General features: G+C 39.6%; 1 protein-coding gene across 1 annotated transcript in view; it reads right to left on the bottom strand.

The window, feature by feature from the left end:
* Positions 1 to 23,268, bottom strand: part of ITGA2 (integrin subunit alpha 2) — a 66,288-nt gene that overhangs the window by 35,370 nt on the left and 7,650 nt on the right. The window contains exons 2-4 of the mRNA XM_057386548.1: positions 12,106 to 12,229; positions 4,134 to 4,243; positions 3,082 to 3,173 (exon numbers count right to left, since the gene is read on the bottom strand). Coding sequence (XP_057242531.1) covers positions 3,082 to 3,173; positions 4,134 to 4,243; positions 12,106 to 12,229 — 326 coding nt within the window. The remainder of the gene's footprint in view (positions 1 to 3,081; positions 3,174 to 4,133; positions 4,244 to 12,105; positions 12,230 to 23,268) is intronic.

Below are 23,268 nucleotides of genomic sequence, written 5' to 3'. Positions count from 1 at the left end.
CCCCGCTACACGGTTCATTGGCTTTGGGGTAAAATAATCCTGAAAACAGCCTGCAAAAAGAAGTGTTTTCAGCTGGATCAGCCAGCTATTATTTACGTCTTCTTTATATATATTTCTATCAACCGCGTACTAAGACAGAATTTTGTCGTGAGAATCTAGTGTGTGTGGGTCGAGGTGGAGGGTCAGTGGGTGTATTTCTTCCTTAAAATACTAGAAACACCATAACCTCTCTCCAATCATTCTGTAAGAAATTATAGCTTGCTTACACATATACAGTCTGGTTGCACCACCTCTGTTTAGGAAAAGAAGGACTACTACACTTTTGCCAAAAATACTGGCAGGCAAAAAACAGTTAATTAAAATGAAAAGTAAATTAAAAAATCAGCTAAAACATCCACTGGTTTACTAGTGAGAGACAACATCAAACTACCCTAAGATATTTGACCAGATGGCAGATTTTTTTTAGATGAGAAAGGAAGTATATCCACATTATCTGATCATGAGATAAATGCTTTTTTTTTTTTAGCTGCTACATTGAGCATGGTTAATTCTTACTGGAAAGCACAGATTTTTAGAGAGGTGAAAGGTGCAAAATAAATCATCTATAATGGTAACTAATGGTAACTATGAAGTTGGAGGAGAGTTTCTGTCCYTCACAGTTACAAGTTTTAGATCAATCTTACTCACACATTTTCTAATCTTTTTTCTGTGTTGGTGGTTGTTCAAAACTGTGATGTTAATCTTGGAGCAAAAAGTAAAAATGTTCTATTAATCTTTGTTGATCTTCCAGAAAAAAAGAAGGGGGGGGCACTAATAGCATTGACTCAGTCAGAAGTTTAAGATGCATCATCAATGCAGGGAAGATCACATATCAAGGACTGGTGAACTTGAAAGGCAGAATATTATAAACGGGCACAGACTTGCTCTTCAGGACTAACATTAAGAAATGCGGACATAAACTGGAAGGTCATTGARTGGAAGGGAGAGGAGCTGATGGATCAGGCACTGGATGACTGCAGGGTGACCAGAAGCATGCAGCCATCATGAAAAGTAAATATGGCTTAAAAATATGTGACAAGAAGCTGTTGAGTTGAGGAAATACCAAATTTCCTGTATAGTAGCTGAGAAAAACTCTCATGGAATTACAGCATAGACCTGGTCACTGGTGTTTGAGAGAGGTGTATTTTAAAAAGCACATTTCAGCCAGAAAACTATTTGTTTAACAAGGCAAAGGAGAAAGGTGAATGATTGTTGGGGTGAAATACAGAAGGATGATTTTACATGCAGGGAGCTGAGAGCCGCTTCTGTCAATTGTAAAGGCAMAGCACTGCCTCAAAAACAAACTGATTGAAATTTAGATGGGAAATCCAGAAAAATGTTAACCATCAGTGAAATCCTTCAGCAGGACTAAGGGTGCCTCAGAAAAATGTAATGAGCGTGTGGGAAATGACTGCCCTGTACTCAGAACACCTRTGGGAAGCAATCCCATGGCATCAAACAGCTGAACCAGCAGGACCTGGGAGCTGCAGCACAGACAGGCCAGCCTGGGTCACCCTCCCAAGCCGAGCAGCCCCGGCACCGAGCACGCAGCACAGACTGGGACAGGCAGACAGAGGCTGAGGGGTCACAGGAAGAAGGAGAACATGAGCTGGGAGGAGGAAGCCCTGAAATAACCCAAAGARCAGATCCTGGAGGCCAGCTGCCACAGACAGCCTCGGAGCAAAGTCCTGGCTGAGTGCAGCTTGCAGTTACGAGCAGGCGTCCACGCATGTGGAGCCCAATACCTGCCACCAGCATATTATGGGGCTTTTGGTATTTGTTGAGGCTGACTCACAGATAAGCACCTGTCTCCAGTCCCCCATTCTCCTTATGTCAAAAAGAACTCCTGTTGACAAAGACGTGGCTCTTTACGTCTCAGAATTATTATTTTTTTTTTTTTTTAATTCCTGCAGTTTAAGGAGAGTCAATCAGTAACATATGGATTGGGACATTCTTTTTAACTAGGAGAAGTTCAAATACTATTAGAAAATAAAAATTTTCCTGCGTGAGACATTTTAAAACTCTGCAGTTACTCATACTGATTAAAAGTGGATATGCATAGGACATTAACAGTAGTTGAAAATATTATTCAAGAGGCAGAATAAGTTTTTTTAATCATTTCAAACCAATGGTCAGGATACATTGTTACTGTATTTTCAAGTTATGAATAATTTTWCTAATTCCAAGAGAGCTGCTGGGAATTAGGCCTGCTTTTAAGTACTTCAGTAAACTGTGCTATGTGTTAATAAATATAATAAATACTTGAATATTTTTGTGATTACTAGGAAGATACAAAAAGAAATACAAAGCCTAAGGACAGCCTAGAGCTCTTCTGTCTGTAAATCATTATTTCTCTTATGTATTGCACATCGCTACATCAAACTGGAATACACCTACACCTACAGCAACAGTTTTCATGCTCATGATTAGGATCACAAAAAAGCAAATTAAAGAGGCATTACTTCATTTTGAGTAAGAATTCTGTTTTACAGGCTCCAAGGATACTGGTTTGTATACACAGATACTGGTTTAGAATACACACAGGGAAAATGCATCCTCCTCCTCCAGCTAACTAAGTAAAACACATCACAGACCCATGGAACTAGAAATTCTAATATGTCAGGATAACAGTGCCTGTGCAAGTGTAAATGGTGGAGGAGAGATTATATAAAGTGTTTTGAAAGCACAATCAGAGCTATAAAAGGCTACCTTAAAGAATTTAATAGTGGAAATATTCTTGCCTGTACTGTCTGACCTATTGACTGTCTTACAATATTAGGTCATTAATTAGGATAGGATCTTTAGATAAATGATGAAGGAGAAACTTCACATTTTTTCTGCATTAATGATACATTCCATAATTGATTTTGGATGCTGGGTAATTGCTGTGGGATGGAATATTTKAAAATACACAAGAAACATACTAATTCATGCTCTATAATGAAATACATTTAGGTTGGATTTATGAAAAAATGTGGAAAATTCTAGTTTCTTCATTCTCCTCAGAAGTCTCTGTGTACAGGATATGATTTTGATACATACCAAAAATCCTCCAGTTTTTGAGTTCTGTATCAGAGTCAAGCCAAGGTTCATGTCCTCTTTAATTTCAGTCACATTTGGAATGTTTATTAAAGCTGAAATAAAATTAAATTAAAAAGTAATGACAGAATAATAAATAAGATGTAGAAACAATTTACAAAGTTAGATCTCCTTTTCAAAAACTTGATTTCTCAGAATCTAAGGTGCCTTTTTCAAATGGCTGCATACAATTCTGAGACAAAAGAAATAAAAGCCAGTCTTTGGAAAAATAAATTGCTAACCATTAACTATAGACATGAATTAAGTAGGGTCATTTAGTGAATCTGCCCTCAAGAGATATGAAGGCAAAAGAGAGGAAGAAACGACCTACCTACTGCATATTTTTGGCTGGCTGAGTAGCTGCAGCTGAGCAGCTACTGTTACATTCCTTGGAACCTCAGAGTCCTCTGATCCACTATCAGGCTTTAGACAAAAAACTGCAAAGGACAGTGGAGGAATGGTCTGTGCCACCACTAAACATGAAGGAGGCACACTATTCTGCCCCATATTTTCACTGTCTCCAAACTTGAACTCCATTTTATATTTATTTTACAAGCACAGACATACACCCCTACCTGATGGAGGGAAGATAGAGACACTGCCTCCCCAGCTGCCTGCTCCAGGATGCCAGCACGGGGCCCTTCAATGACACAGAGCCCTGCATCCCCCAGCTGCTGGCTTTGAGACCCACACCGTTCCCGCCCCATGGCTGGAGGGTGAAGACCCCAGCTGCTCCAGTGGGTGACACTGAGCCCCCGGTGTCTCCAGCAGCTGGCACCACCTGGCCTCACTCCAGCACAGGCACCAGTTTTTGCTTGGACAGACACAGGTCTCATCAGCAGATGAGACYCTGAAATTGGCCTCAGACACTGAGGCCTTGCAGCACACACACCCCCACAGAATCTGAGATTACACAGASAGCTAGCTAAGAAAGGTTTTGATAAGGTAGATTGGCCTTGTACAGACACGAGGGAAAAGGGAACAATTGCAGCAAGACATTGTTGGCTAGAACGTACCTTGTAAATTCAATTTTTTACATGTGTTTTTGGACACACCAACAGGACATGCATATATATCCCCAGTTCTGTTAGCAGGATAGCCGCTCCAGGGTGAGCCAACCAATAACCTAAAGAGAAAGGAACTTCATTATGTCCTCAATGATACTAGAGAAGTCCAGCACATTATAAATGACAGGTAAAGAGACTTKCACAAGCTGTATCTGCACCAAGGTGTAGGAGCCTTCTCCAGCACTGTTCAGAAGCTTTATTTGCAGGTCAATATACTGGATTCACCAGGGGCAGCGTCGGTGAAGAAAACGGGAGAGCCTTTGGGGATTCAGCTGCCTCAAACACGTTACTGTTTTGAATGTGGCCTTATGTCATAGGTCAGAAGATATACAGTGAAGATACTAATATATCTACAGATACATAAAAAATTAGAAATACATATGTTGGGGATCCAGAGATATGCTGCTTATTGTTTCATCAGTTAATGGTTAACTGATTCCTTTTAGGTTATTCTTTCAACAGATATATTTTCTACAGGATCTGCTCAGCAACAGTCAAACACTTATGTCTGAGCTTGAACACTACCACACCTTGATAACACTGAGTCAGAAAGAAAATACTGCATGTGGAAACAATCTGCTGCATAAAGTCTGTGATCCTGAACAAGAAGGTTAAGACTTATGGTAATTTCTGCCTGCAATACAAATGATTCGTGTTCTCTGACTCATTTCTTCATCTGCCATAAAGTTTCCCCTCCAATATCTGCTCCCCAATAATCCTTTAATTTTTATGTCAAAAACTTCACAAAACTGCTTTATTGACCTGCTGGGAATGAACTGCTTAAGAACATTATTTTTCATCACAACTCTCTAAAAGATGATCTCAAGACTTATTAAAAATAAGACAGATTATTGAAAAGCAGGGACCGGTGGTGTTTGCTCCAGCAGCAATATGACTTTCTTTACAAATAGAACAATCCATGGTAGTAATTAATGCATTTTGGGGACTGTAAGAGGACAAGACRTGGAGGCCCAATAGAGAATATTAAGTTCCATTAGAGACCATCTTTCTTTATTTGGTCAAAAGGTTGTTTAAAGCAGAGTGGTAATTATCTAAATTTGTATAGGTAGCTAACACAAATATACCTTGCACTATTAAAAAAAAACCCAACAAAACAGTGACATTATTGTATTTCAATGCAATTGCTACACATCATATTAACTTCCTAGACATCATCTGATTTTACTGCTGCAATGTTATTACGATTTTGAATAAAATAGTTATGACAAAAAGGAGTTTTAGATTTACAAGAAAGAGTTTTAGACCTTTACCATTTGTGCAGAGAAAATACTAACTGCGTTTTCATTTTTCAGTTTATTTCATCTCAATTAAATACAAACAACATTATTTTATCAGTTCAGCTGGGTGTTTGGTTTCAGATTCTCTTTTTTGTGCATCTGGATAGATTAAAAATGCCTAACTCCTTCTCAATAACCTTGCTGGAAAACAGTGATTATGCAGACAGCAGGAAGAAGACTTGGTGTACTCCTARCATCTCTAAATATGTAACTTAGGTTTATATAAATATCTCTCCCTATCAAAACAATGTACATTACAGTAACTGTGAGGAGGCCTCTGATTTTCTTGTTATTTTATGAGCCTTTCTGAGCCTTTTCAGCACAGTGGAAGCCAAAACCACCACAGCTCAGCACCAAATAAACAGAGCTCATAAGCAGCTACTCTGCTGGTCATTTGCCAACAGATAACATAATCTGCAAATACTTGCAGTGAGGCAGAGGGCTGGGGCTGGTCAATAGCGGGAGGAAGGAGRAGGCAGAACAGGATGAAGACATACTGCTACACTCTCACACCTTGCTAGGTGCTACAGAGTTAGGTACAGCCAGGAAATGCTAACTGGGCTGATGGGAGAAAAGAGATAAGAGTTTTTATGGAAACAGGAAACAGTTCTAAAATGGAAGGCAACACTGCATGTGTAGCTTCTGAAACTGGAACATTAACTGTCAAGCTGAACATTGCGCTGTGTACATTTATAAACACTTGTATGTTTGTTCTAAATTTCCCAGAAGGCAAACATATTTCAGAGTCCTTGCAGGATGACAGCTAGTGTTCAGAGAACGACCTTGTATCTTGGAAATACCCCCTGCAACCACGCCCATCTGCTCATGGGCGAGTGAGACTGCGAGTSTCACCCACTGTGCGTTGTCCTGGCACTGCTCTGCAGACACTGAGAGCACAGAGCACAGAGTTTCACTCACAAGCAGAATGAGAACCAGAGGAAAGGAGGAACGGAAACACGCTTGAGCACTAGCTGACTCCAAATCCAAGCCTAACTCCAAGCTCCACCCTTGCTACTGACATAAACTATAGACAAACATCATCCACAGCCTTTCCTAAAAGCCAAGCAGATTTTTGCTCATTCCCTGAGCTTAATTGGCTCCCATTTTTCCTCCTTTCAGCATTAACTGCAATCCAGACATCCGCTTATGCAAAGGAACCATCACTTCTCAAACTTGGTATTCACAAGGTTATTTTACTTTTGCTACCCCYGAAACTAGCCTAGCTTTTGAGATGTTACATGGTACAAAGAATAAAAAGTAAGACAAAACAAGATTGAACTCTTCTCATTTTAAACCCAAATTTAAATCTATGCCAAGTGTGCCCAAGGCAACTTAATTTTGTTTTTCATTTATCTTGCACTCTTCATAATTTACTGGGAGTTATTTTATTAATTTATTAATTAATTTTATTCCTTGTAGATTTGCAGGGTTTGTGAATCTCAATATCATCCTATGTTGCAGGCCAAAAAATGCCATTCCACACACAGAATACAGCACTTAGAACTATCACTGAATGTGATTTTCAGGAATGAACAGAGCTATTAGACTGTTTCATTATTTGAYGTAAATGGTCTAACCTGTCATCAAAACATGCTTGAGAAAAAATTATTAACTGATTTATGCCAAGCTTAGCCCTCCACTTTTAACTGCCAACCTTAAAGACTAGGAAGTAATGTAATTTCTATTTCTCTTTGCCTTACTTAAGTTTAATACTAGCCCTAATCTACATTAGAAATCAGGAAGACCTACTTGCCTTTCAAAATTAACATAAGCCATTACAGTAGAGAGTTACAAAACACTGCTCTGGGAAAATGCATGCGTGTCTTTCTGGAGCATCAGAAGGAAAGGCAGCAAGAGAGTATTTGGCTAGCATCCTGCTAACTACAATTTTTTTTTTTACTGTAATTAAACAGGATGCATGAGGCAAAGTGAAATGGAATGTATCAGGAAAGAATGCAAGGAATAAGTATTAAAAGACTTGAGAATGCTTGTTTCCAAATAAACTGTATAATGTATTAATTAAGAGTCTTTTTTAGCCATGAATTAAATATTTATTTTTACAGAACTTCCTTATGTGTCCTTGCAGRCCATCTTTACACAGTACTATAGTGAGTATAATGTAATATTACTACTGATTTTTTAATTCATCTTCTGAATCAGTCTCCAACACTATATACAAAGCAATGGCATTAGGAAGTCGAAGGACATTCAGCAGCAATGCCTTACCACACAAGCTGCATGAGTGGCAGAAAAAATTGCAACACAAATTATTTCTGGGAAATTACACCATGACAAAGCTAGTAATCAGTGAACTGTGATGTAGCAGAAAGCAAACTCAGAATTCATAGCAAAGGGCTGAATTCCCAGCTGTTGTCAGAACATGTTTTGTACTTTCTTGTTTTTTTTTTTTTTTTCCTCTCCGTTTATGCACTTGCTCTTTATTGTGTTTTGTTTTTGTTTGTTTTCTAAAAATGAAGATGGTTAATAGGAAAATAAAAGTAGACAGGGCCTCTTGGATCATCAGGTCTTTTTTTCCTACAATTACAGGAAGTGATGAGTAGATATATGAAGACCAGAAAACTCTTCACTCTCATAGATGCTTCTCTGCTAAAACACACTAAAACACTTGTAACCATCTAAAAYTTTTGATTCTTTACTCAAGACTCAAAACTTCAAAAACTACAGSAAGCTATGGCAAGAGAATTTGACTGACAAACTCATAAGTCCTAGAAAAAAGCAGCCAAAGCCTCTCCAAGCAGGAAAAGGGCAAACTGTGGTGCATGCAGTCAGGAAAAACAAAAGCTGGGTAAAGAACTCAGCATTAGCAGTGGTACTGGCACTGAAAAGACAGAGCTGTAACAATGGCAGCTTCTGGTAGAAAAGAAAAATAAAAACTAAACTAAAATTACCCTCAAAAGATGGCCTTCCTCATTAAAATCAGAAAGCTTTGAAAATGTACTGATTTCAATACAAGTTCACACAGAAATGTGTCTTTTTGGCAAAACATCTTATTGACCTGAAGAGGCAGCACAGAACCTCAGAAGAATGGCCACTGTATTTGGTGACCTGTGAGCAGTATGTAATGATTTCTAAAACTATTTTTGGTAGTGCAATAATTATGTGATCCATCAGTAAGTGCACCTTATATAAAGGTGTCATTACTGACATGTGAGATGAAACAAAATACTTTAAGAAAGAAAAATCCCACTATATAAATTCAAAACCAAATTAATAATAATAATAAAAATTGCAACTCCTAAGCACACAGACACAGCTGAGCATGAAGATGCATGTGGCTAGGAAAAAGCATTTTAAAAGCTATCTACAACTATTTCAATCTTCCTCACCTGAGACTGATATAAAACCAACTCACAGCATRGAGTAAGTACTGTTATCTCTGAATAAAGTACTGGCAGCTGCTGCTCAGGGAATGCACATTCAAGATTAATGTGACAGGGTACAATCTGGCTTTCTGAAAGATTATGTTTATAAAATAATGAAACTTTAGTCTCAGTTTAAGATTCAAATGCAGATGAYCTCTTGACAAGGAGAACCAGAGCGTAAACTGAATGATGTTTCTGTGGTGGCTAATTACTTGTGTGGTGAATTGCTTAAACTTTTCTAATTGATGAGTTTCATTGGTATTCACAATTTTCCTTGAGTTCATTAAAGAGCTCCTGTTTTAAAATTCCCACCAGACACTGTGAAAAGCTTGAGCAGTGTTTTACTTGCAAGTTTGTCCTTCTTTATGAGCGTCACATGCCATCAGCACTCATCAATGCACAGCAGATGAGTGCCCAATTATCCTGGATCATCTGTCTCTATACAAAGAAGTCTTCCTTGCTGGTTTGTGTCACAGTGTCCCAATGTGTACCAGCCTCCTCAATAGTGCTGCATTCCTGTTTGGACTGCCTTCCCTCTTTTCTTTGAACTAACTTCCAGGCAAAAGTTAAAACCAGTACCAATTCTGCAAAAAATCTTCTCTGTCGTTTCTATAGTTCAGACTGCCTCAGGAGATGCACCTCCCAGAAATACAGCTGAATAATACAACTAGCATCTGCTGCATTTCTGTATCTCTCCTTTCTACTCTTTGAGAGAATACGGGAGGATTTTTAAAGCTGTATTTTATATAGCACCTTGTGAACTTATTACGCAAAGTCTAGGAAGTGATAAAATTTCTGGTGGCCCTTAGATTCTGGATAACWTTTCCTGGGGAGAGATGGCACCCCAGCAGCACTTGATGATAAAAAATCCCACTCTCTGTGCCTGGACAGTTTTCTAATACATTACATTCTTGCTGTGCAGTGACRAACTTTTCACAAAAGCATATGATGATAATGCTCCCCTGGGACTAAAAGTATCACTCTGATTCTATCTCTGTTTATCTTGCTCCCAGTTCAGCCATGTCAACAAGAACTCTGCAAGGACTGCAGCCTCTCTATTACTTATAGAAGAAAACTCTGCTGAACAACTTGAAACAGACTGGGTGCTCTGTTTGGTTAGGGGTTGAGGTTTTTCTTGTCTGTTTGGCTGGTTTTTTTTGTTCTGGGTTTTGGCTGGGCTTTTTGTTTGGGTTTTTTTTAATAATACATAAAGAAAAAGTTATATTGTCCCAAGAAAAAGAAAAAGCCTAGAAATTAAGAGAACAAGAGAGTAGAACATGACTCACTTTTTTTTAAGCTTGCCTAATGATTTTTTTTTGTGGGGGAGACTGAAAAGGTCTTCACTGAAGAGTCTCTAACAAATCCTAGTTACTTGAACACAAGCTGATAAAATTTCCCTGACTTTTGGAGCTAGGTGAAAGAAGTGATGGTGAAGTGCCTATGTGCAGAAATGTTTTCCAGATTCAAAATATTCATATACTTGGGAGAAGACTGGTTAAACTCATGGCCATAAAGGGCTTTTCCAACCTAAATTATTCTATGATTCTTTAAGATAGGAAAAGTTAAACCTAAGTTCCTTTTTTTTGCCCTGCAAGACAGGACACACTATCCAAGAAAGTGGTACTAGAGGGGTTTTTATATCAGAAGCAAAAATAAAAGAGAGAAATACAAATAGCTTGAATGGATCAGGCACCTACTGCTACTGCTGCACGCTTACAGAAAATATCACAATAAATATAAACAAGGCAATTTCTCCAAGAATGAGGCAAAGGCATTCAATTCACTACAGACACATTCTTGTTCTCCTTCAGTGGCTTTACACAGAAGTTTGTTTTTTTCTAAAAAAACCTGAGATSTCTGATCTATGGGTGACTAAACACATAATTAAAGCAGTCACAAATGCAGTGAGAAGCCACCACTGCATCAGATGAGGGGTGGGGGTAGGTTGAAAGCCTACCCAACGGAGGGATAGCAAATGCCAGAGGATACAGCTCTGCTCTCCCCTTACTTTSWCTCCTTGTCCCTGGAGGCAGGCACYGCTGCGATCTCGGGGGTCCGTGGGTTTGCATGTACAGCCGACTGCAGCTGCGTGGTGCCCCCGAGCAGCGCTGCGCACAAATGGCTCAGCTGCCTCACTAAGTCTGTACCACTTTTCCCAAACTTTAAACTGCAGCTTTTCATTTTCCTGTGCATTTCCATGAATTTCAGATTCTGACATCTTACTTTGTTTTTACCGAGAATAATGCGAATAGCGGGTATCCATCTGTTGCCACTGGAGCAAAATGGGCAGTTTGTGCTGTTTGGGTTCTGACACTGCTCCTGCCTAGGGGGGAAACTAGGTCTGAAATGTCTCAGCATACCATAACTTATATTATCTGCTGTGGCTTTCTGCTGTAGACTTAAACCCGAATAAACACTTAACAGGTAGTTGTTCTCAGCTAGTTTCACAGACTTACAGTCCTCACACACAGAGACACCTTAAGCCTTGTGACTGCTGAGGCCACAGAAAACAATGTGCTTTCCACTAAATGTGCTTACTCCTTGTAGTATGTTAAAGTTCTTTTTGAAACCAACAGTTACTAGAAAAATTACTCTACTAATTGCTCATCAAACCCAATGTTGTGGCAACAGTGAATTTCAGATCAAATTTTAAGGCCGAAGAGATTGTGTTACAGACACAAGACTTTGCTGTGACTGTTGTTGATACATACATCCAAAGACATTATCCCATGAGATGCAAACAGTTAATACTGTATCAAACACAAAATTATACAGATTTCATTTGGTTTTAATATCAATAACTGGAACTCCTTAGCCCTAATAATTTGTTTCAACCTGAGCAACATTAAAATGAAAAAATATCCCACATATATACAAAGGGTAATGAAGATGCTCTGGGTACATGAAGGAATGCAACGAAAGTTATAATTCTACAGAAACTGCAAGCCTGAGGAAATTAATGTATTGGAAATGAAAGTAAGATTACCAAAAGAAAGACTCAGGTCACATGGTGTTAAGGAAAAAAGCCTGAACCATCACATGCATACGTCTTCAGAATATATAAACTTTTGGTTTAATAACATTAAGTATTTATTTTCAAAAAGATAGCTCTAATATAAAAAGAAATTAKCCAGAATGCATTTAAATGAAACGTGGAATTATAAAAGAAATATTAAGATTTGCAATAGTTTTAACTAAACCTTTTAGCTGGATATAAACCAAGCCATTCAAACTGCTTACCATTTGCCTTGTTCATTTATAAACTGTTGAATTGCATATCCAAACTGCTCTCTTGGTGGACCAGAAAATATTTTTGCTTCCAGGAGCCCAACATTGTAGGCTTCACAGCAATTATGAAGAATGCCTGTTAACAGAAAGATTGTGATTATCACAGAAGCAATTAAAGAAGAATTTTGGTCCCAGTGAAACAGGCTCCTCATCTGTGCCAGCTCCCCCAACAGAAGCAAATAAATATAGCCTTTGACACACGCTTGAAAAAACAGTATTTTCGCTACAGTACCCTGCCCATGCAAAATGCCTCTCTAGCACCCATTACGTGTGTTGTAATACTGTGGGCAGAGTTCAATGACTCATTCACTGTTTGCCTTAACAAAAATTGCAGCTTTACTAATGCGAATGGGAATGTTATAGCTGAATGGAGGCAAAACCTATGATTCAGAGGTCGGTTATCCTCCTTTACCTTAAGGCATAAGTTAAGCTTATGGCATAGAAAACACATCACCAGCCTGCTGAGGTACATTTGAATCACAGAATCTTTTAGGCTGAAGAAACTTTAACCCACCACTGTCAAATCCACCAATAAACCATATCAGCAAGTGCCACATCTACACATCTTTTAAGTATTTGCAGAGATGGTCATTCCACCACTTCCCTGAGTGTTTCAATACTTGACAACCTTTTCCTAATGCCCAGTTTAAACGCTCCCTGGTGCAAACTGAGGTGAGTTCTGCTTGTGCTATTGCTTGTTACCTGAGAGAAGACACTGACCCCCACCTGGCCATGGCCTCCTCTCAGGCAGTTCAGGGAGCCATGAGGTCACTCTGAGCCTCCTTTTCTCCAGGCTGAACACCCCCAGCTCCCTCAGCTGCTCCTCACAGGATTTGTGCTCCAGACCCTTCCCCAGCTCCGTTGCCTTCTCTGGACTCGCTGCAGCCCCTCAGTTCCTTCCTGCAGGGAGGGGCCCAGAACTGGACACAGCYCTCGAGGTGTGGCCTCAGCAGTGCCCAGGACAGGGGGACAATCCCTGCCCTGCTCCTGCTGGCCACACCATTGCTGATCCAGGCCAGGATGCCATTGGCCTTCTTGGCCACCTGGGCACACCCTGGCTCATGTTCAGCTGCTGTCACAGCACCCCCAGGTCCTTTCCAGCCCCTCTGTCCCAGCCTGTGGCACTGCCTGGGGTTGTTGTGAGCCAAGGGCAGGACCCRGCCCTTGGCCTTGTTGAACCTCACCCCATTGGCCTCAGCCCATGGATCCAGCCTGTCCAGATCCCTCTGCAGAGGATCTGCAGCAGATGAACTCTCCCACTCCAGCTGGCCCAGCCTGGTGTCACCTGAAAACTGACTGAGCATGCACTTGATCCCCTCATCCGAGTCAGTGGAGATATCAAGCAAAGCTGAGCCCRTGACCGTCCACCAGCTGGATGCAACTTCCTTCACCTCAACTTTCCGTGCTTAGACAAAATGCCCCAACTGTACTTGTTAWTACTGTTTGAACTTTAGTTTCCAGCACTGGAATAAAAATGAGATTATCTGCTGCATCAGAAAATCTAAATTTTTGAGTCATTTCATTATCACACCAGAAGYCTTTGTTTTCAGTCCAAACAGTCTGAACAGTTGTCCAAACAGGAAAACTTGGAAATACAAACATGCAAGGTAGAACAGCATTAATAAATCGTAGCACTTAACTTTGTAAGTCAGCTGTGATTTTGTTATTAAATCTTTTCCTTTGGGCACTTATGTGCCACCTAAGAATGGTGTGCTATTCCATGCCATTTTGGAAGGAAGCAGCAATGTGGACAAAGTTGATTTTGTAGAACAGGGGGGCCGTCTCCTCATTCATAAAGGGTCTGATTTTTTTCTGATCAAGAACTGTAGGTGGATATCTAGGAGAATATCCACTGGGGAGGCTACAGGGAAAAGGTCATTCTCCCCTGAGGGTCTCTGCTGTGAGTAGACAACTCCTTCCCTAGGGTGGAGGTGGAAGGAGTAARACAGCAGGAGGATTCCAGGAGCAAGCTGAGGAACAGACTTAGAGTTCCCAGACCAGCTGAGGAACACCATAGAGTTCCTGAAATCCCTCAAAAAATGGCAATGATGGAAGAAACCATGACCTGTGATTGCACAGTGCGGCTGCTCCCTGAGGTTCCCRGATGAGGCAGGTTCACAGAGTTGCTCATGGATTAAACAACATCCCGCATGTTTCCCCTCCCTTCCTGTGTGCCCAGACAGAATGAGTTTTATCTGCTCTACACACAAATATGCCTCACCACAATTATTTAGCATGAGTCATTGTGTAGCAAAGCAGCACCCTGTTCAATAATCCATTAAAACAGGGACCCTTTAAGGAGACTTAAAAATAGAAGATCTCAAAAATATAAGCACAAGTTCTAACCCTTTCTCTAGTTTAGATGGGCAGAGAGCACACTGTTGTATCACTCTCTCCTAGGTCCTAGGAGCAGCTTTGGAGGAGGGGTTAGCAGGGTTTATATCAGCATAAAACAGTCCATCACAGTAGCTTAGTTGTAATAGTAATAACAATAATACATCCTAGWGAAAATACTAAAATCACAGCCACAGGTTTACAGACAAAGCTCACAATCTGTAAAAAAGTGTCAAWGTATTTTGTACCATTGTCCATAGAATTCAAAACAGAAACATCACTAGCAGAAGACTAAATACAACTGTAAAASAGTTACTACTTTTTTTACCACAATTCAAAACAGGAAATCATATATTAATTATCTCAGACAGCCACGATCTACAGTCAGCCTTGGAAAGCAAGAATTCACCCACTGCTAAAAGTATAGGTCCTTGAGAAACATCCTTAGAAATAAATATATTTCCTGAGTCACGCCATTTCAGACTGGAGAAGAGAATGCGTACAGACTCATTACTCTGTGTTTTGCAATCCCTTTGACACTAAACACAACCTCMTATAAACATCGTTTATGTCTGGGTTTTGAGCAGAGGGAAAAGGTGCATTGAGATAGAAATTCACAATTGCCAGTAGTTCTTTTGTGATCCAATATACTTGTATTTTATAATTTTATTTTCATGTCATATCCTGTGGGGTTTTTTTGTGTGTTGTGAAATTGTGTTACCCTCAGTCATAAATCAAGCACAATTTAGCAGTGTCCCATTCTCAGGAGGCCACAGGAGACTATACCACAGTGCCATCYTCCATGTAAATAAAGAATACGAACCCTCCACTTTGTATGTTACACATGAACACAAAACCTTGGCTTTCTAATGAAGAAGCAGAAGTAACCTAGAATGAYAAACAGTTTGACCCAAAATCCAATGACATTTAGAGAAAAACTCTCAACTGTCTGGACTCTGTTGCACACTTATTARCAAATCATACAGCAAGCCAGACAGTAACACTGCTGAACGTGTGAGTGCAGAGCCAGACTTTGGTGAAAATACATGGAAGATGCTTCTAGCGCATGTCCAAGGTGAGAGTTTTGCCAAATGCCTCAGGCAGGGCAAACATTTCTTCCAGAACAGGATAAAACTAYAGGGAGAAGATATGACAGCCAGCAGCCTGAAGGAATGTCCCCATACTCGGTCAAATTCCCTGGGATGCTGTGACAAGTCAGATGGGGCCAGGACAATGTGGGCTGGGTTATGTGTTGCCCCTTCATCTCCCTTGTCCTCCCATACCTGGACCACCCAGGGCCACTCTTTGTGGTCCTGCTTTCTCCAAGATGGGGGGCAAGGAACAAGGACATTGCCTGTCCCTAAACTGGGAAATTTAACTCCTTGTAATTTCTCTGGGCTTCACCACAGCTTACAGAAGCAATGCCCTTTTTCTCTTCCCAGCAACCCACCCCTTCTACTCACTGAACCATTTTACTCATCCTTCCCATTTATCACTGGGGCTCAGTTTTATTTTTTTTAAACATTTGCACTACTGCAGCACCAGAGCACTGCTCTTAGAGAGCAAAAATGTCCAGCCGGAATAATGGAGAAGTGTCTGCCAGATCACAGGTCTCTTCAATGCTGCCTGTATCATATTCACTTTCTAGACAGACAACCAGTCAAGGGCAGTGAAAAGAACAAAAAAAAGCAATCATAAAAACCAGCCTCTGAAGACACACTGTTGTCTGCAATATTCTTAGAGATCAGCTTAGCCTCTCAATCACATCTGCTTTGCAAAAATCCAAGTATAAATGCCAGCAAATGCAATCTGGCTCAGCACAACCATTATCAAGTGAACCTAGTTTCAGCATATTTCAGTCACATTTTAAATTCCACCTTTTTTATAATAATTAGCTGGTTTTTTAGATCTACTCCACACAAATCTGAGTTGATTTGAGCCTACCAAGTATATACTGGCAGTAATACAGCAGGCATTTTTCCTGTCATTTTCCTCCATCCTATATGATACAAAGACTGTAAGAAAATCTTTTATCCATTTTGTACATATATCTTAATATAGTATCCAGAAAATGAAACTTGAGCATTTGCAGCCAAAAAAAGAGAAAATTCTAAGTTTCCTTTAAACCTATTTTAAGCCTGTACAAAATAAGAGGGTCTCTTATGCATTAAAAGGGTGCCAATCATTGGAGTATCTAGGTTCAAAGTACTGTATATTCTAGGCTGGAATGATTCAGTATCTGTTGCTGCCTTCAGGCAATGAACTTTGATAATTTAAGAATCTTGAAATAAAGAAAACTAATTCACTATCTGGATTGTAATAGCTTTTGGTGACAGACTTCTGCTTTGTGGCCTAATGATCATGATGAGAGATTAGCTGGGCAAGTAAAAATCCACTTCCTAACTTCTGTCTGTAAATGGCACTTTACAGTCAAGTAAACAGACTGTGTGGAACAAAGGAARCCAGCTACAAGCCTTCTGAAAAAAGCTTCTGAAAGCCCCTCTGCAGACTTCAAAAGCAGCAGCTCCTCTCCCATGGGAAGGGCTCTTGGGCAGCTCARTTTAAAGAGAACATCTTCACTATGCAGGGTACTCCCAACACCAAGCTTCAGACAGGAAATGTGAGAGAAGAAATACTAATGGGATAAAAGAAACTATAAGCTTTCTAATAAACTCCCATATCTCTTTAGATGTTATGGTTTTTTTCCTGGGAATTCCCTTATTTCAGCAACTGCATTACTGCAGTGTGAGCCACAGAAGCTGCACTGTAAGTCTGGAGCTGGTTTTATAACACCAGGATTTTTTTTTTTCTCCTAGCAGGATGAAGAATAGTACATGTTATGACTGTGTACCTTTAAGCCTAAACGTGTGAGAATTCTTCTGTAACTATAAATGGCATGTCTAATGATAGCTCTAATGCCTTCTGTTTGCATTACAAGTTGAAGCAAGTTTAATGAAATAAAAGYTCACTAGGTACATCCAATTCACAATTGTTTTGATTTTGTGAGCAAAGCTCACAGCTTAAAGTGACCAAGCAGAAAATGTCTATCTGATGATCAATTGTTTTATGTCATGGTTATAATAGTTGTCTGATTGAAACCCCTTATTCAGATTAACCAGTGTTAAAATTCAACTGGATGAAAAATAATCAGATTTTTATGTATTTGATTATTTCATTTGGTGAAATACATTTGTAAAATTCAAATAAAATATATTGGACATATTATTCACCTGTATTTTGTATCATGTCATAATAAATGTGTTATTTTGCTTTCATTTTAAATAGTAAGATTGAATCTTCAATCACATTTTACTATTTAAGATGGCAATATATTACAAAATGCCATAATTACACAGTCTCAGTTATGCCAAGTCTCATTTCTTATTAAAATACCCAGTCAAACAGAGGCATTCTCTGTTCTTGACACTGTCAAGAAAAAAGAAGTTACTTTGACCGCTGAGTCTGTAAGAATCCACTACACACTACACTAGTTTATCTAATATAAACCTTGCTGATAGAAAACTTCTCTTTTTCTTCCTTAATCGTATGGTGTTCACTTTCTTTGAACAACTACTAGCTATTAACCAGAAAAAAGTTTATTATATAATCCAGCTAAGCAACCCTTTGTCTCTGTGAGTGAGCATTTGTGTCAGTCAYGATGCCAGGGGACCATCCTTGGCTGCTCCCCTCTGCTTGGTAGCACAGCCACTGGTATAACCACTGTCCCTTGTGCCAGCTCCAGCAGGGCAGCTGATCCCGAGAAACCCAAGCTCAAAGTCAGCAGAATGCTGACGAATTTGGGGGTGGAAGGGGTAAGGATGTAGTCACTAAAGAAAAACAAGGCCATGACCTGACATTATGCAAAAACTATGCACTATGGYTTATAGCCCATAAGTTGGTTTTGGGGGAAATGAATCAAGAAAACCCCACTGGATTGTTGTCTGCTTCCTGAAGTAATTTCTTAGATTGGCAGCCACTAAGATTGGTGCTGGTGACACTGCCTTAATTGCTCAGCCCAGCATTTTTTAAAATATCCATTCATTCCAGAAGARGACTTTGCTTTGCCCTTTATGTTATACCACTTCAAGAGAGCCACTACAAATTCCATGAAGAAAATTTTTCCCTTGGTCTCAAATATTTCTACCTCCAAAGAACACACATCAGCAGGGCCCTGAAGCCTGTCAGACCCTGCTGAGGGCAGAGAAAAGAAAGGGGCGGGAGGGATGAGAGAACTTGTAGCTGTTGTTTTCCACTGACTTAGTCTCACAGTGGATGCACACTGGCTCAAGCTTTCTCCATGACTGAAATATTTCTAAGGGCTCTCTTYGGGGTAGATTTTCTGCTATTTTCTATAGTGCAAGGTCACACTAGATCTTCTTRGCTGTCAGGGAATTTGAAAAAAGCACTTTTGTCTCACTCTGATACCCAGCTGGTTATTCTTTTCATCCCTCTGCACAAGTTTGCTSAAGTTGGCTCACAGATTCCCTCAAAGTTAGTGAGGGAATACAAGCACCTACAGATACCCTTTGCACTATAATCACCTACCATCTTGAAATATTAGTCAGAAGGTGGAATGAAGGCAGGAAGGGGAAGCTGTAAAGTTATGAAAGAGGAGTAGTAGTCAAGTAGTATTTGCTTTATATTAAACATATTTAGTCTTTATTAATGTTTTTTTTTTTTAATAATATTCAGAACCTGTGTTATCAGAACAATAATCCAGCTGGAATTAATCAAATATTCTTACAGAAAGAACTACCSAGCTTTCATAATACATTGTGTTTTGAATGCTTTATAGACAAGACTGGGCATAGATAAGGAAAAAGCCACCAGCATGCAGTTACTTTAGTCTATTGAATTACAATACGGATGTCCTTTGTTGTGGCTTTCAGAAGCCACTGAGCATTTCTCACTGCAATGAGCAAAATCTTCACAAAAAATWAACTTTTTTTCCTTTTGCTAATGTACTAGACTTGGGTCCACTTCCACTTTACTGGCACATGCTTTGTGTGCATGTACAGGTAAAGACATCAAATCAAGATCCTCTCATGTAAAAAGAGCAATTCTCTATTGGTTTGATTGCTCAGGACTTTCCTGCAAATGAATATAAATATAAAATACATTTTTCATCAGTCTTTAGTACACTCAGAGATAGCTACATGGAGTGGCTACATGCAAGGAAAAGAAAGGACTACTTATAATTCAGTCTGGAAAGGTATATTAACTTTACCCAGTACAGTCCACATAACTGAAAAAAAATTCTCATTACTTTTCTCCTTTTTATTTACTTTTCTGTTTTCTGTAATTTTTTTTCAATATGTACAACCACATCCGAAGATACTCACAATGGCATGTAGATATCTTCAGCTCATATACTACASCAGCAGTTTTATAATCACAGTTAATCTGGATTTATTTAAAATGGGACAGATTTCTTATTGAGAAAAACCTTTTAAATAGAGACAAGGTGAAACTCTGACAGGAATCAAAAGWGCAAAGAAAGTGATTGGCAAGACACTACATTTTGAACAGAAAGTAAAAGCATCGTATAAKCCTCACTTTGGTTTCTTTGTTGCTATTTCATTATGTTTACAGAAGCTTGAAAAAGGCAAGTCTTCATTTTACTGCTACATCTACTTGTTTTACTTTCTATTTATATTAAGACCAACTTTTTCTTCACAACAGCTACAATATCTCAAACTACTTAATAATTAACAGAAATCATAACATTTAGAGTACAAATAAAGTCAAAAAAGCCTCCCCCAAATCCACCACTCAGAACAAAGGAGAAACAATGCCTCATTTAGTAACAATGCTCCCACCCTTCTTCCTCCCCTCCTTTCCAGCAAGTTTTCTTGGCTCAGCTGGCTGACGGCTTCTTCCTGGAAATAGGTCAGTTTCCAGCCCGAGAGCCTCCGAGTGTGTGAAAGCCTGAGTCACTGCCTTTCACTTGCAACGGTTCRGAATGCAAGAAGCTGCACTGAGGAGTTATCAATAATCTGCTATAAAAGCAGCACAAACGTGGTACAACCTGAATTGTGACTGGAAAGTGGGAGAGACTGTGATAACACAACTAGGAGCTATCTATTTTATTGCTCTGACACTGCTGAAGAACAAGRGAACAAAATAAATCTACGTGCAGCTTCATTAGTTATTCTACAAGACCTGTCTTWCTCTTGATAATTCCCTACTTGTAGCCCAGGTATTGCCATCCTTGGCTCCCAGAGCAAACTGCTCTTCATCGGGAGTTTAGAAATCTAGACAAATTACTATACACACAAGGACTGATTAGAAATAAATGCTTAGGAGCTTTTCCTGCAGAATTGACAACTTCCTATGAGTTTTTAATAAAGACAGCAAGTATTCAAGTCTACTCAAATTTATTATCCTGGCATGTTTCCATTCATGTATTCAGCAAGGAAAAGCTTTATYTTACAGAAAATTCATATAAATGCCATCTTTTTATTATGACATGCAGGTTTTCTTTTATCTTGGCACAAACAGTATTGTTCAACTATTTCCTTAGAATACCACCATTTTTTCTCAACACCACAAAGAGGTTAAAAGTATGTAAGTATATAGGCACATATATGTTGTTTATGCGGTTGTTACTGGCCTTCAAAAGTAATGATGATAAACACAAAAACAYTTGCATGCTTCCCTATGATAAAAGCTGACTTTCCGAGTGGCATTTCACTCCAGCAGCTTCTCTTCCCTTGTGTCCACATTATCAGTGGCTGCATTTTCTCTTTTYAAAAGCAGGAATATTTCCAAATATAGTCAGACAAGCGTGGGCCACATTACAACTTTAAGAGAGGAAATACATATCAGCACACTGAAAGCAATGTGTCTGCTATGTGTATACAATATTTGCCACATTTTCACATCTCAGCTGCTATGAAAACATGATTGTACAAAGAAAAATGCATGTTTTCACACAAATATCAAGAAAGGGAAGCAATCACAGGTGKCTGTGCTTCCCTACCTATATCACACTCTAGGCTATATGAAAATTATATATATTATAGCATATTAGATTGTTTATTATATCATATTGTATCACTGTTAAATGTGACCTGAAAGGATAAACTAGAAAAAAGCCAAGGGACTCATCACCACCATCCATCCCTCTGCCACTTGAATTTCACAGCCTGAAGCATGAGGGCTGCAGGGGCTCCAGAGACCATTTCATCATGTCATTTTTAGGACACAATGTTTAAGACTCTGTTCCTCCCTCACAGCTTCTGAAGCTAGCTGGGAACCTAGCTCTCTGTACTGTACACAGACAGCCACAGAAATAAGAACCRTCTCAGCTGTAAAAAGTTTGCTGCATCAGCTTCCTGCAACAAGAAAACCTCCAAGGCACCACAGGATRTATAACACAATACTTGGAAGAGCTATAATTATCAGAACATTTGTTCTCCTATGCCAGACGTAATGACTACTTCTCTCCTTTGATTTTAATGGCAGCTCAAGGCTGGGTATCCTGAATGGTAGGCAGGTGGTCCCAATCACTCACCTGAAATTGCAGCTTAATGCATCTTGAAATGATCAATTCTGGCACCAGATAGTGAGTAGGCAGAATTTTGGCACATTAAAATCAGGAAAACAATCCAGGAAGCCCAGACTTCAGTACTGCCTAACCCACAATGAACCTGAAATTACCTGTCACTTAGCTTTCATTACAYGAAGTTGCACGAAAGTTTAGAATATGAATCAGGTGTAGAAGCAGTCCTGTCTAAGAGCAAAGTATCCTACCCTACTGTTAACACACTCTGATTCAACAGTGACAATGAAGGACTTCYAATTTAATTATTTCTACTTGAAATAATTAAATTATTTAACTAAATAGCTAAGCAACTTCTTTATTTTAATGCACAACCAATTTACCAAATGTTTCTTACATGGGTAGCTGGTCCAAAAGAGCCAGCTTGGGACTCCTCCCAGCTAAGTGCCCCAGACTTTAGGCCACAGACAAGATGCATCTTWGGCTGTCTGTCTTGAAACATGAGCAGACACCCCAGGATGAGCTGAGAACTAATTTCAGTATAAGGGGTAGAGGCTGCTCTATGTCCTGGTAGCAAACATGCTTCTGGAAAACGTTGAGAGATGAACCTACATCACCACAAGCCTCAGAGGAGACCTAAACCTGAATTTCCCAGGTGACTGTTACCATTACTTCTGAAGGAACTATCTCTTGAAAAAAAGCTGAACTGGACATCGTCGCCCAAAGCTCTTCCACATCCTTGACCTCAGCAGAAGGAGGCTCCTCATGATTCACCTCTCAGCTGGCAGAAGCCTTTCTGGTTTGCAGTAGGTTGCTTTTTTTATGTATTTTAAAGAGCTGAATCCAAGGCACCTAACCCTGCACTCTGGGGCAGGAGGACCATGTTTTAGGTGAAGAGGGGCTGCAGCAGGCACTGTCCCAGTCCTCGGCTCACACACACAGCCTTACCAGATGCCAGTGGTCAGGCTGGTGACAGGCTATCTCTAATCAGAGTTCAGATGGAAGTTATCTCCTTGYTTTTTGCAAAATGCAGCCATTGTAYATTTTGGGGTCAGAGAGAAAGGCCCATGTACATTTAAGAAGAGTTTTCTAGAGATAATACTTGCTTCCACAAAAGCAGAACAGTTGCTTTTTTGTCTTCACAGAACCAAAGTCTATTGTAGCTGTCAGCTTCTCAGAGGGACAACTCCAGAGACTCAAATACTTTTTTACAGTTCAATATGATGAACTGGTTTTTGGCAGCTTAAAAGGAAAAACAAAAAATAAAGGAAAAAAAA

Source organism: Malurus melanocephalus, unplaced genomic scaffold (assembly GCF_030028575.1).
Source record: "Malurus melanocephalus ecotype Western Australia unplaced genomic scaffold, MMel_1.1 scaffold_991, whole genome shotgun sequence".
Lineage (NCBI taxonomy): Eukaryota > Metazoa > Chordata > Aves > Passeriformes > Maluridae > Malurus > Malurus melanocephalus.
The sequence above is the reverse complement of the archived record's forward strand: the minus strand, read 5'-3'. Positions and strand labels throughout refer to the sequence as shown.